This window comes from Buteo buteo, chromosome 29 (assembly GCF_964188355.1).
Source record: "Buteo buteo chromosome 29, bButBut1.hap1.1, whole genome shotgun sequence".
Taxonomy (NCBI): Eukaryota; Metazoa; Chordata; class Aves; order Accipitriformes; family Accipitridae; genus Buteo; species Buteo buteo.
Genome location: NC_134199.1, coordinates 687281 through 698150, shown reverse-complemented (window position 1 = coordinate 698150; position 10870 = coordinate 687281). Strand labels below are relative to the sequence as shown.

The window sequence follows — 10870 nt, the reverse complement described above, 5'->3', positions numbered from 1 at the left end:
ACACGTTGCACACGCGCACGCCCCCCGTTGCACACCCATGCCCCCCACTGCACACCCACACGTTGCACACCCACACGCACCCCACTGAACACGCACAGCCCCCCCATTGCTCACACCCCCCCCACATTGCACACTCCTCCATTGCACACTCGCACCCCCGTTGCACACCCACGCCCCCCATTGCACACCCACACGTTGCACACCCACACCCCTCTTGCACACTCATGCCCCCGTTGCACACACACGTTGCACACGCACACACCCCACTGCACACTCACGCCCCTGTTGCACACCCACACGTTGCACACGCGCACGCCCCCCGTTGCACACTCACGCCCCCCCATTGTGCACCCACACGTTGCACACCCACACGCACCCCACTGAACACGCACAGCCCCCCCATTGCTCACACACCCCCCACATTGCACACTCCTCCGTTGCACACCCACACGTTGCACACCCACACCCCTCTGTTGCACACTCATGCCCCCGTTGCGCACACACGTTGCACACGCACACACCCCACTGCACACTCACGCCTCTCCGTTGCACACCCACACGTTGCACACGCGCACGCCCCCCGTTGCACACTCACGCCCCCCCATTGCGCATCCACACGTTGCACACCCACATGCACCCCATTGCACACCCACCCATCGCACACTCACACCCCCCCCGTTGCACACCCACACGCACCCCGTCGCACACACCCCCCCCGTTGCACGCCGTTGCACACTCACGGGGGCGCGCGTGCGAGGCTCCCGCTGCAGCGAGAGCTGGTAGAGCTGCTCCTCCGTCTGCCCCAGCTCCAGGGAGACCTGGGGGGGCAAAGGGGGGTTTTGGGGTGCAAGAGGGCGGGGGGGGGGGGCTTGGGGGATTCAGGGGGGTTTTGGGGTGCAGAGGGAGGTCTGGGGGGCCAAGGGGGGTGCAAGGGGGGTTTTGGGGTGCAAGAGGGGTTGGGGTCTGGGGGGACTTCGGGGGTTTTGGGGTGCAGAGGGAGGTCTGAGGGGCAGGGGGGTGCAGGGGGGTTTTGGGGTGCAAGAGGGGTTGGGGGTCTGGGGGGGCTTGGGGGGGTGCAGGGGTTTTGGGGTGCAGAGGGAGGTCTGGGGGGACAGGGGGGTGCAGTGGGGTTTTGGGGAGGTCTGGGGGGCTTGGGGGGTTTTGGGGTGCAGAGGGAGGTCTGGGCGTGGGGGGGTGCAAGGGGAGTTTTGGGGTGCAAGAGGGCAGTGTGGGGGGGCTTGGGGGGTGCAGGGGGGGTTTAGGGTGCAAGAGGGGTTGGGGGTCTGGGGGGACTCGGTGGGTTTTGGGGTGCAAGAGGGCGGTCTGGGGGGGCAAGGGGGATGCAGGGGGGGTGGGGAGGTCTGGGGGGCTTTTGGGGTGCAGAGGGAGGTCGGGGTGGGGGGGTGCAAGGGGGGGTTTGGGGTGCAGAGGGAGGTCTGGGGGGCTTTTGGGGTGCAGTGGGGTTTTGGGGAGGTCTGGGGGCTTGGGGGGTTTTGGGGTGCAAAGGGAGGTCGGGGGGGCAAGGGGGGTGCAGGGGGGGTTTGGGGTGCAAGAGGGTGGTCTGGGAGGGCTCGGGGGGTGCAGGGGTTTTGGGGTGCAGAGGGAGGTCGGGGGTGCGGGGGGGGTTTGGGGGTGCAAGAGGGGTTGGTGGTCTGGGGGGGCTTGGTAGGTTTTGGGGTGCAAGAGGGTGGCTGGGGGGGTTGGGGGGGTGCAGGGGGTTTGGGGTGCAGAGGGAGGTCTGAGGGGCAGGGGGGTGCAGTGGGGTTTTGGGGAGGTCTGGGGGGCTTGGGGGGTTTTGGGGTGCAGAGGGAGGTGTGGGCGTGGGGGGGTGCAAGGGGGGTTTTGGGGTGCAAGAGGGGTTGGGGGTCTGGGGGGGCTTGGTGGGTTTTGGGGTGCAAGAGGGCGGTCTGGGGGGGCAACGGGGTGCAGGGGTTTTGGGGTGCAGAGGGAGGTCTGGGGGGGCAACGGGGTGCAGGGGGGTTTTGGGGAGGTTTGGGGGGTTTTGGGGTGCAGAGGGAGGTCGGGGGGTGGGGGGGTTTGGGTGCAAGAGGGGTTGGGGGTCTGGGGGGGCTTGGTAGGTTTTGGGGTGCAAGAGGGTGGCCGGGGGGGGGTTGGGGGGGGTGCAGGGGTTTTGGGGCGCAGAGGGCGGTCTGGGGGGGCTCGGGGGGGGGGGGGTCTCACCGTCAGCAGGTGGAGCAGGTCGGGGTCGGCGGGCACGGGGGGGCCCTGCTCGCCCCCCCCCAGCAGCCCCCCCAGGATGGCGAAGCGCTGCTGCAGCTTGGCGGGGTGGGGGCGGGCGGGCCCCCCCCAGTCGGGCAGCGCCTCCTCCAGCGCCACCAGGTCCCGCAGGTGGACCCCCAGGGCGGGCAGGCGGAACCCCCCCCCGCCGCCCGCCCCCCCCAGCAGCCCCCGGTACCGCCGGTAGTTGCCCGCCGAGCCCAGCACCTCCGAGAGGCGGCCCCACAGCTGGGGGGGGCGCGGGGGGGGGCACACGGGGGGGGGCGGGTTAGAGCTGGGCAGGGCTGGGGGGGGGGTTGCTGTGTGTCCCCCCCCGCCCAGGACACCCCCGGGCCCCCCCCCGAGGTCCCCTGAGACCCCCCCCCAGCCCCCCAGGACCAACCCCCAGGCCCCCCACGTGCCCCCCAGGACCCCCCAGGACCCCCGAGGACGCCCAGGACCCCCCCAGGACCCTCCAGGCCCCCCACGTGCCCCCCAGGACCCCCCCAGGACCCCCACGTGCCCCCCAGGACCCCCGAGGACCCCCATGTGCCCCCCAGAACCCCCCCAGGACCTCCCCAGGACCCCTCCAGGACCCATGTGGCCCCCAGGACCTCCCTAGGACCCCCCCAGGCCCCCCACGTGCCCCCCAGGACCCTCCAGGACCCCCCAGGACCCCCCAGGACCCTCCCAGGACCCCTATGTGCCCCCCAGGACCTCCCTAGGACCCCCATGTGCCCCCGAGGACCCTCCCAGGCCCCCCATGTGCCCCCCCAGGACCCCCCCAGGACCCCTATGTGCCCCCCAGGACCCCCCAGGACCCCCATGTGCCCCCCAGGACCCCTCAGGATCTCCATGTGCCCCCCAGGACCCCCCCAGGACCTCCCTAGGACCCTCCCAGGCCCCCCATGTGCCCCCCAGGACCCTCCAGGACCCCCCCCAGGACCCCTATGTGCCCCCCAGGACCCCTCAGGATCTCCATATGCCCCCCAGGACCACCCCCCAGGCCCCCCATGTGCCCCCCAGGACCCTCCAGGACCCCCCGCCAGGACCTCCCCAGGACCCCCCCAGGCCCCCCCCAGGCCCCCCATGTGGCCCCCCCGGACCCCCCCGGCACACCTTGGTGACATCGGGGGGCAGCAGGGCGAGGGTCTGGCGCAGGCGGGTGATGGAGCCGTGCCCCAGGCCCCCCACCACCGCCATCAGCGTGTTGAAGTTGCGCAGCTCCAGCAGCCTCTGGGGGGGGGGGGGTGTCAGGGCTATGGGGCAGGGCTATGGGGCTGGGGGACTGCTGTGGGGTAGGGATACTGCCACGGCGCATTGCTATGGGGCAGGGGCATTGCTATGGGGCAGGGCTATGGGTCAGGGCCGGCCATGGGGCACGGCCACAGGTCTGTGGGGCCGGCCATGGGGCGCTGCAGCCAGCTGTGGGGCAGGGCTATGGGGCTGGCCGTGGGGCAGGGCTGTGGGGCGATGTGGCTGGCCGTGGGGCAGGGCTGTGGGGCCAGCCGTGGGGCAGCACTATGGGTCTATGGGGCCAGCCATGGGGCAGGGCTGTGGGGTGATGTGGCTGGCTATGGGGCAGGGCTGTGGGGCCAGCCATGGGGCAGCACTACGGGTCTATGGGGCTGGCTGTGGGGCCAGCCATGGGGCAGCACTATGGGTCTATGGGGCTGGCCATGGGGCAGGGCTGTGGGGCGATGTGGCTGGCCGTGGAGCAGGGCTGTGGGGCCAGCCATGGGGCAGCACTATGTGTCTATGGGGCCGGCCATGGGGCACTGCTACAGGGCTATGTGGCCAGCTGTGGGGCAGAGCTATGGGGCTGACCATAGAGCAGGGCTATGGGGCCAGCCATGGAGAAGGAGTTGGGGGCTATGGGGCTGGCTGTGGTGACGGGCTTTGGGGCTATGGGGCCGGCCGTGGGGCAGGGCTATGGGGCCAGCCATGGAGAAGGGCTTTGGAGCTATGGGGCCGGCCGTGGGGCAGGGTTATGGAGAAATGGGGCCAGCCATGGGGCAGGGCTTTGGGGCTATGGGGCCGGCCGTGGGGCAGGGCTATGGGGCCAGCCATGGAGAAGGGCTTCGGAGCTATGGGGCCGGCCGTGGGGCAGGGTTATGGGGCCAGCCATAGCGAACGAATGTGGGGCTACGGGGCCAGGCATGGGGCAGAGCTGTGGGGCCAGCGTGGGTCACCTGTGCGACGTGGAGGAAGCGGGTGAGGACGCGGGCGCGCTGGGGGGGCGCGGGGGGGCTCAGCACCAGCAGCTGCACCCAGCGGGAGACCCCGTTGGAGAGGGCGATGACACGCTGCAGGGCCGGGCTGCCGGCGGCACAGCCGCGCCGGGCGAAGCTGCGGTAATCCTGCAACTGCGCCCACGCCGCCCTCGCACGCGAGCGTGCGACACGGCGGGGGAGCGGGCCCGCCACGCGCGAGGGAGAGGGGACGCGTCCGGGTCTCGCACGCGCGCGTGCGACGGAGGGGCGCGCGACGGAGGGGGAACCCGGCCCAGGGGCGCGCGACGGTTGGCGACCCACGCGGGCCTCGCACGAGGGCGTGCGACGGAGAAGGGACCCCCGCCCCGGGGGCGTGAAGCGGGCGGGAACCCGTCTGGGTTTCGCACACGGGCGTGCGACGGAGGGGAACCCGCCCCGGGGGCGCGCGAGGGAGGGGGACGCGACGGGGTCTCGCACGAGGGCGTGCGACGGAGGGGGGGGGCGGGTGTCGCACGCGAGCGTGCGAGGGGCGTCGCGCTCACGTGGACGCGGGCGAAGGCGCGGTGCTCCAGGTGGGTGAGGTGCTCGGCCAGCTCGGCCGCCTCCAGGTGATCCAGCAGCAGCGAGGTTTTGCGCCGGGTGGGGGGACGGGGGGGCGGCTCCTCCTGCTCCCCCCCCGGCGGCGACGGCCTGCACCCCCGTGCGCACGCGCTCAGGGGGCTTTGCACGCGCACGTGCACGCGCCCCCGCGTCCCTGGGCGCCCGCGCGCGCTCCTTGCACGCAGCCCCGTCCCCGTGCGTTCACGCGCTCTGTGCACGCAGCCGTGTCCCTGTGCACGCACGCGCCTCGCACACACACACCCATCCTCATGCACGCAGCCGTGTCCCTGTGCACGCACGCGCCTCGCACACACATACACACACCCCCTTGTGCACAGCTGTGACCCTGTGCACACACCTCATGCACACACCCATCCTCATGCACGCAGACGTGTCCCTGTGCACGCACACACCTCACACACACATAACACACCCCCTTGTGCACACAGCTGTGACCCTGTGCACACACCTTGCGCACACCCACCCATCCTCGTGCACGCACACACCTTGCACACACACCCCCATCCTCATGCACGCAGCCGTGTCCCTGTGCACGCACACACATACACACACCCCCTTGTGCACACAGCTGTGACCCTGTGCACACACCTTGCGCACACCCACCCATCCTCGTGCACGCACACACCTTGCACACACACCCCCATCCTCATGCACGCAGCCGTGTCCCTGTGCACGCACACACATACACACACCCCCTTGTGCACACAGCTGTGACCCTGTGCACACACCTTGCACACACACCCCCATCCTCGTGCACGCAGCCGTGTCCCTGTGCACGCACGCTCCACGCAGACGTGCCTGTCCCTGCACACGGTCACACCTCGTGCACACCCTTGTGTCCCTGTGCACACACCCCGTCACCGTGCACACACAGCCCCGTCCCTGGGCACGCACGTGCTTCGTGCACACGTGCCCGTCCCTGCGCACCCCCCCGTGTCCCTCTGCACGCACACGCCTCGTGCGTGCGCCCGCGTCCCCGTGCGTGCTCGCACCCTTTGCACACGCGCACCGCGTGCACGCCCGCCCGTGTCCCCGTGCACGCACACACCTCGTGCACACACGCGTGCCCCCCCGGCCCCACGTACAGGCTGTCGAGGTCGATGCGGGTGTCGGGGTCCCCCCCGGACCCCCGGCCCAGCGCCTCCCGCAGCACCCGGATCCGGCCCAGCAGCTCGGGGTCCCCGGCCAGCTCCCCCGGGAAGGCGCGCACCCAGTACCTGGGGGGGCAGCGGGGGGGGGCAGGGGGTCGGGGGGGGCTGGGGGGGCCCCAGAGGGGGTCTAGGGGGTCCCAGGGGGGCTAGGGGGTCCCTGAAGGGATTTTTGGGGTCCCAGGGGGGCTTTGGGGTCCCCAGAGAAGGTCCAGGGGGGGCTTCTGGGTCCCTAGAGGGTTTTTGGGGGGTCCCAGGGGGGCTTTGGGGTCCCCAGAGGAGGTCCAGGGGGGGCTTTTGAGTCCCTAGAGGGTTTTTGGGGGGTCCCAGGGGGGCTTTGGGGTCCCCAGAGAAGGTCTAGCGGGTCCCAGGGGGGGCTATGGGGTCCCCGAGGGGGTTTGTGGGATCCCCGGGGGGGCGTGGGGTCCTTAATGGGGGGGGTTGGGGTCCTTGAAGGGGGTCTAGAGGGTCCCAGGGGGGCTATGGGGGGGCTATGGAGTCCCCAAAGCGGGGGGGGGGGGGGTCTCAGGGGGGCTTTGGGGTCTCCAGGGAAGGTCTAGGGGGTCCCAGGGGGGCTATGGGATCCTCAAAGGGGGTCCAGAGGGTCCCTAAAGGTTTTTTGGGGGTCGCAGGGGGGCTTTGGGGTCCTCAAAGGGTTTTTTTGGGGTCCTAGGGAGGCTTTGGGGTCCCCAGAGAAGGTCTAGTGGGTCCCAGGGGGGGCTATGGGGTCCCTAAAGGGATTTTTTGGGGTCCCAGGGGGGCTTTGGGGTCCCCAGAGGAGGTCTAGTGGGTCCCAGGGGGGGCTATGGGGTCCCTAAAGGGATTTTTTGGGGTCCCAGGGGGGCTTTGGGGTCCCCAGAGGAGGTCTAGCGGGTCCCAGGGGGGGCTATGGGGTCCCCGAGGGGGTTTGTGGGATCCCCGGGGGGGCGTGGGGTCCTTAATGGGGGGGGGGTTGGGGTCCTTGAAGGGGGTCTAGAGGGTCCCAGGGGGGCTATGGGGGGGCTATGGAGTCCCCAAAGGGGGGGGGTCCCAGGGGGGCTTTGGGGTCTCCAGGGAAGGTCAAGGGGGTCCCAGGGGGGCTATGGGGTCCTCAAAGGGGGTCCAGAGGGTCCCTAAAGGTTTTTTGGGGGTCGCAGGGGGGCTTTGGGGTCCTCAAAGGGTTTTTTTTGGGGTCCCAGGGGGGCTTTGGGGTCCCCAGAGAAGGTCAAGGGGGTCCCAGGGGTGCTGGGGGGGGGGCGCTATGGGGTCCCCAAAGGGGTTTTAAGGGGACGTGGGGGGGCTCCGGGGAGCTCTGGGGTCCTCAAAGGGGGTCTAGAGGGTCCCAGGGGGGCTGGGGGGGGGCTACAGGGTGCCAGGGGGGGTCCCCGGGTTCCCCAGAGGTTTGGGGGTCCCGGGGGGGGTCACTCACCGGACGAGGTGGCTGATTTTGAGGCAGAGGGAGGGGCCCTCGTCCGAGCCCCCCGACTCTTCGATGGTGGGGGGTGTCAAGGAACCTGTGCTGGGGGGGGGGCTATGCGGGGTCCCGGGGTTTTGGGGGGGCTCTGGGGTGGTCCCAGGGGTTCAGGGAGTCTATGGGGGGGGTCCCAGGTGTTTTGGGGGGCTATGGGGGGTCCCAGGGGGGTTGAGGAGTCCCAGGGGGTTGGGGAGGGGGCTTGGGGGGGTCCCAGGGGTTCAGGATGTCCAGGGGGGGGGGATCCCAAGGGTTTTAGGGGGCTATGGGGGGGCCCCATGGGTTTGGGGGGGCTATGGGTGGGGGTCCCCAAGGATATATGGGCAGCAGCTGAGCTGGGGGTCCCAGGGGTTGGGGGGGGGTCCCGGGGGGGTGTCCCAGGGGTCTGGGGGGGTCTGGGGGATCCCAGGGGATTTGGGGGGGGCCCCCAAGGATAAATGGGCAGCAGCTGGGCCGGGGGTCTCAGGAGTTGGGGAGGGTCCCGGGGGGGGGTCCCAGGGGTCTGGGGGGGGTCTGGGGGGGTCTGGGGGGTCCCAGGGGGTTTGGGGGGGCCGGGGGGTCCCCAAGGATATATGTGCAGCAGCTTGTCGGCCAGCTCGGCGGGGGGCAGGTACCAGGGGTGCATCATGAGGAAGAGCCGGACGAGGTGGGGGTCCCGCACCTTCCCCTGCGCGTCTGGGGGGGGGGCAGGGCTGCGTCACCCCCCCGGGACCCCCAAGTATCCCCTGGGCCCCCCCCCCCCGGCTCAGAGACCACCCAGCATCCCCAGTCCCAGCAAAGCCCCCCCAAAAGACCCCAAATCCCAGGGACTCCCCCCCCAAAGACCCCAAATCCCAGGGACCCCCCCCCCGAGATCCCAATAACAGGGACCCCCCCCCTCGACACACACCCCCCCACCCCAAAAACACCACTGCCCCCCCCCCAGTCCAAGGGACCCCCAAACCCACAGCCCTCCCCCAAAATCCCACAGCCCCTCCCAGAGACCCCAAGCCCAGGGGGGCCCCCCCAAATCCCCCCGAGCCCCCCAGACCCCAGGGACACCACCCCCCCCAGACCCCAGGGCCCCCCCAAATCCCGGCCCCCCCCCACCGAAGGCGGCGATGCAGCCCTGCAGCAGCTCGTCCAGCGTGTGGCCCCGATCCAGGTCCAGGGTGCAGCTCATGGTGGGACCCCAAAATTTGGGGGGACCCCCCCCCGGCCCCGCGCTCCTGGGGGAAGGGGGGGGCGAAAGGGGGGGGGTCAACACCCACGTCCCCCGCTGGCACCCCTAAAACTGGGAGCTGGGGGGGGTCCTGGTCCCGGTTTGGGGGGGTCTGGGGGTCTCGGTTTGGGGGTCCTGGGGGGGGGTCCCCTGGCCCGGGGGGGGTGTCTCATTTTGGGGGTGCTGGGGGGGTCCCCATGCTGTCATCCCCCCCCCCCTGCCCCGGACGTGCTCTTGCACAAGCTCTTGCACAAGCCTTGCACGGGGCTGGGGGGCTCCAACAACCCCCCCCCCCCCGGTCCTGCTCACCCCGATAAGGCTTCGCTTCCTGCCCCACCAGTTCCGGAGTCGTCCCAGTAAGGGGGGGGGGGGACTGGGGGGGGCTGGGGGGGGCTGGGGATATGGGGGGGCAGCGCCCGGGCCTCCCCTTTGAGCCTCTTGGCTGGGACTGGCCCAAGTCGGGGCTGGGGGGGAGGGGGGGAGCCCAGCTCCCCATACTGGGAGCACTGGGATGGGGGGTGCAGGAGGAACTGGGAGCGCTGGGATGGGGGTACCCTGGGGCACTAGGATGGGGGGCACTGGGAGCGCTGGGATGGGGGGCACTGGGGGCACTGGGCCGGGTGTATCCCGAGGCACTGGGAGCACTGGGATGGGGGTACCCTGGAGCACTGGGTCGGGGGTATCCCGGGGCACTGGGAGCGCTGGGACGGGGACCCCCGGGGCACTGGCATGGGGGTACCCTGGGGTACTGGGAGCTCTGGGATGAGGGTACCCTGGGGCACTAGGATGGGGGGCACTGGGAGCACTGGGAGGAGGGTGCCCTGGGGCACTGGGAGTGCTGGGATGGGGAGCCCTGGGGCACTGGGATGGGGGTACCCTGGGGTACTGGGGGGCACTGGGAGGAGGGTACCCTGGGGCACTAGGATGGGGGGTACTGGGAGCACTGGGATGGGGGTACCCCGGGGCACTGGGGGCACTGGGAGCACTGGGAGGAGGGTGCCCTGGGGCACTGGGAGCGCTGGGACGGGGGTACCCCGGGGCACTGGGAGCACTGGGATGGGGACCCCCGGGGCACTGGGATGGGGGTACCCTGGAGCACTGGAGCACTGGGACGAGGGTGCCCTGGGGCACTGGGAGCGCTGGGACAGGGGTACCCTGGGGCACTAGGATGGGGGGCACTGGGAGCACTGGGATGGGGGTACCCCGGGGTACTGGGAGCACTGGGATGGGGAGCCCTGGGGTACTGGGAGCACTGGGAGGAGGGTGCCCCGGGGCACTGGGAGCACTGGGATGGGGAGCCCTGGGGCACTGGGATGGGGGGCACTGGGAGCACTGGGCCGGGGGTACCCCGGGGCACCGGGAGCACCGGGCCGGGGCTCTGGGGGTCCCCGGGGGTCCCGCACTCTCCCCCCGCTCGCCCCGACCCGCCCCCCCCCGCACGGACCCACCTGCTCCAGCGGCCGCGGCGGTGGCGGGAGGAGACGGGGGGGCGGGGGCGGGGCCGGGGGAGGGGCGGGGCGGGGGGGTGGGTGGGGTGGGTGGGGTGGGGGGGGGAAGTGGTTTGTGGTTAAACAGAAACGCGGCTGCCGGGACCGCCCCGGGGAGGGGGGGGGGGGGTACAAATCCCCCCCTGGACCCCCGAACAGCCCCTGGAGCCCCCCGACCCCCCCCCCAGGCACACCCCACCCCCCCCAAGGACCCCCCCCCAGGACCCCCAAACCCCCCCAAGGACCCCTAGACCCCCCCGGACCCCCTAAACCCCCCTTGAAGCCCCCCCCCCGGCACCCCAAATCCGCCCCGAACCCCTCCAAATCCCCCTCAAACACCCCAAATCCCCCCCCGCCCCCCCCCGGGGGGTCAAACCCAGCCCCAACCCCCCCTCCCCATCCAGCCCCCCCCCCCAACACCCGGGTCCCCTCCTGTCCATGGAAGGGGGGTGGGGGGGGGCAGTGGGGACCCCCCCAACACTTGTGGGGGGGGGATTTGCAGACACCCCCCCCCCCCAGCGTGGGAAGCAGAA

General features: G+C 71.4%; 1 protein-coding gene across 1 annotated transcript in view; it reads right to left on the bottom strand.

Annotated features, from left to right (window-relative positions):
• The window catches only part of RASGRP2 (RAS guanyl releasing protein 2), a 12757-nt gene extending 2435 nt beyond the window's left edge, over positions 1-10322 (bottom strand). Inside the window, exons 1-10 of the mRNA XM_075059274.1 lie at positions 10299-10322; positions 8739-8857; positions 8222-8324; positions 7608-7673; positions 6137-6268; positions 4973-5120; positions 4410-4583; positions 3337-3453; positions 2182-2466; positions 741-818 (exon numbers count right to left, since the gene is read on the bottom strand). Of these exons, the coding sequence (XP_074915375.1) occupies positions 741-818; positions 2182-2466; positions 3337-3453; positions 4410-4583; positions 4973-5120; positions 6137-6268; positions 7608-7673; positions 8222-8324; positions 8739-8811 (1176 nt within the window). The 5' untranslated portion in view covers positions 8812-8857; positions 10299-10322. The remainder of the gene's footprint in view (positions 1-740; positions 819-2181; positions 2467-3336; positions 3454-4409; positions 4584-4972; positions 5121-6136; positions 6269-7607; positions 7674-8221; positions 8325-8738; positions 8858-10298) is intronic.
• Positions 10323-10870: the final 548 nt, after the last annotated feature.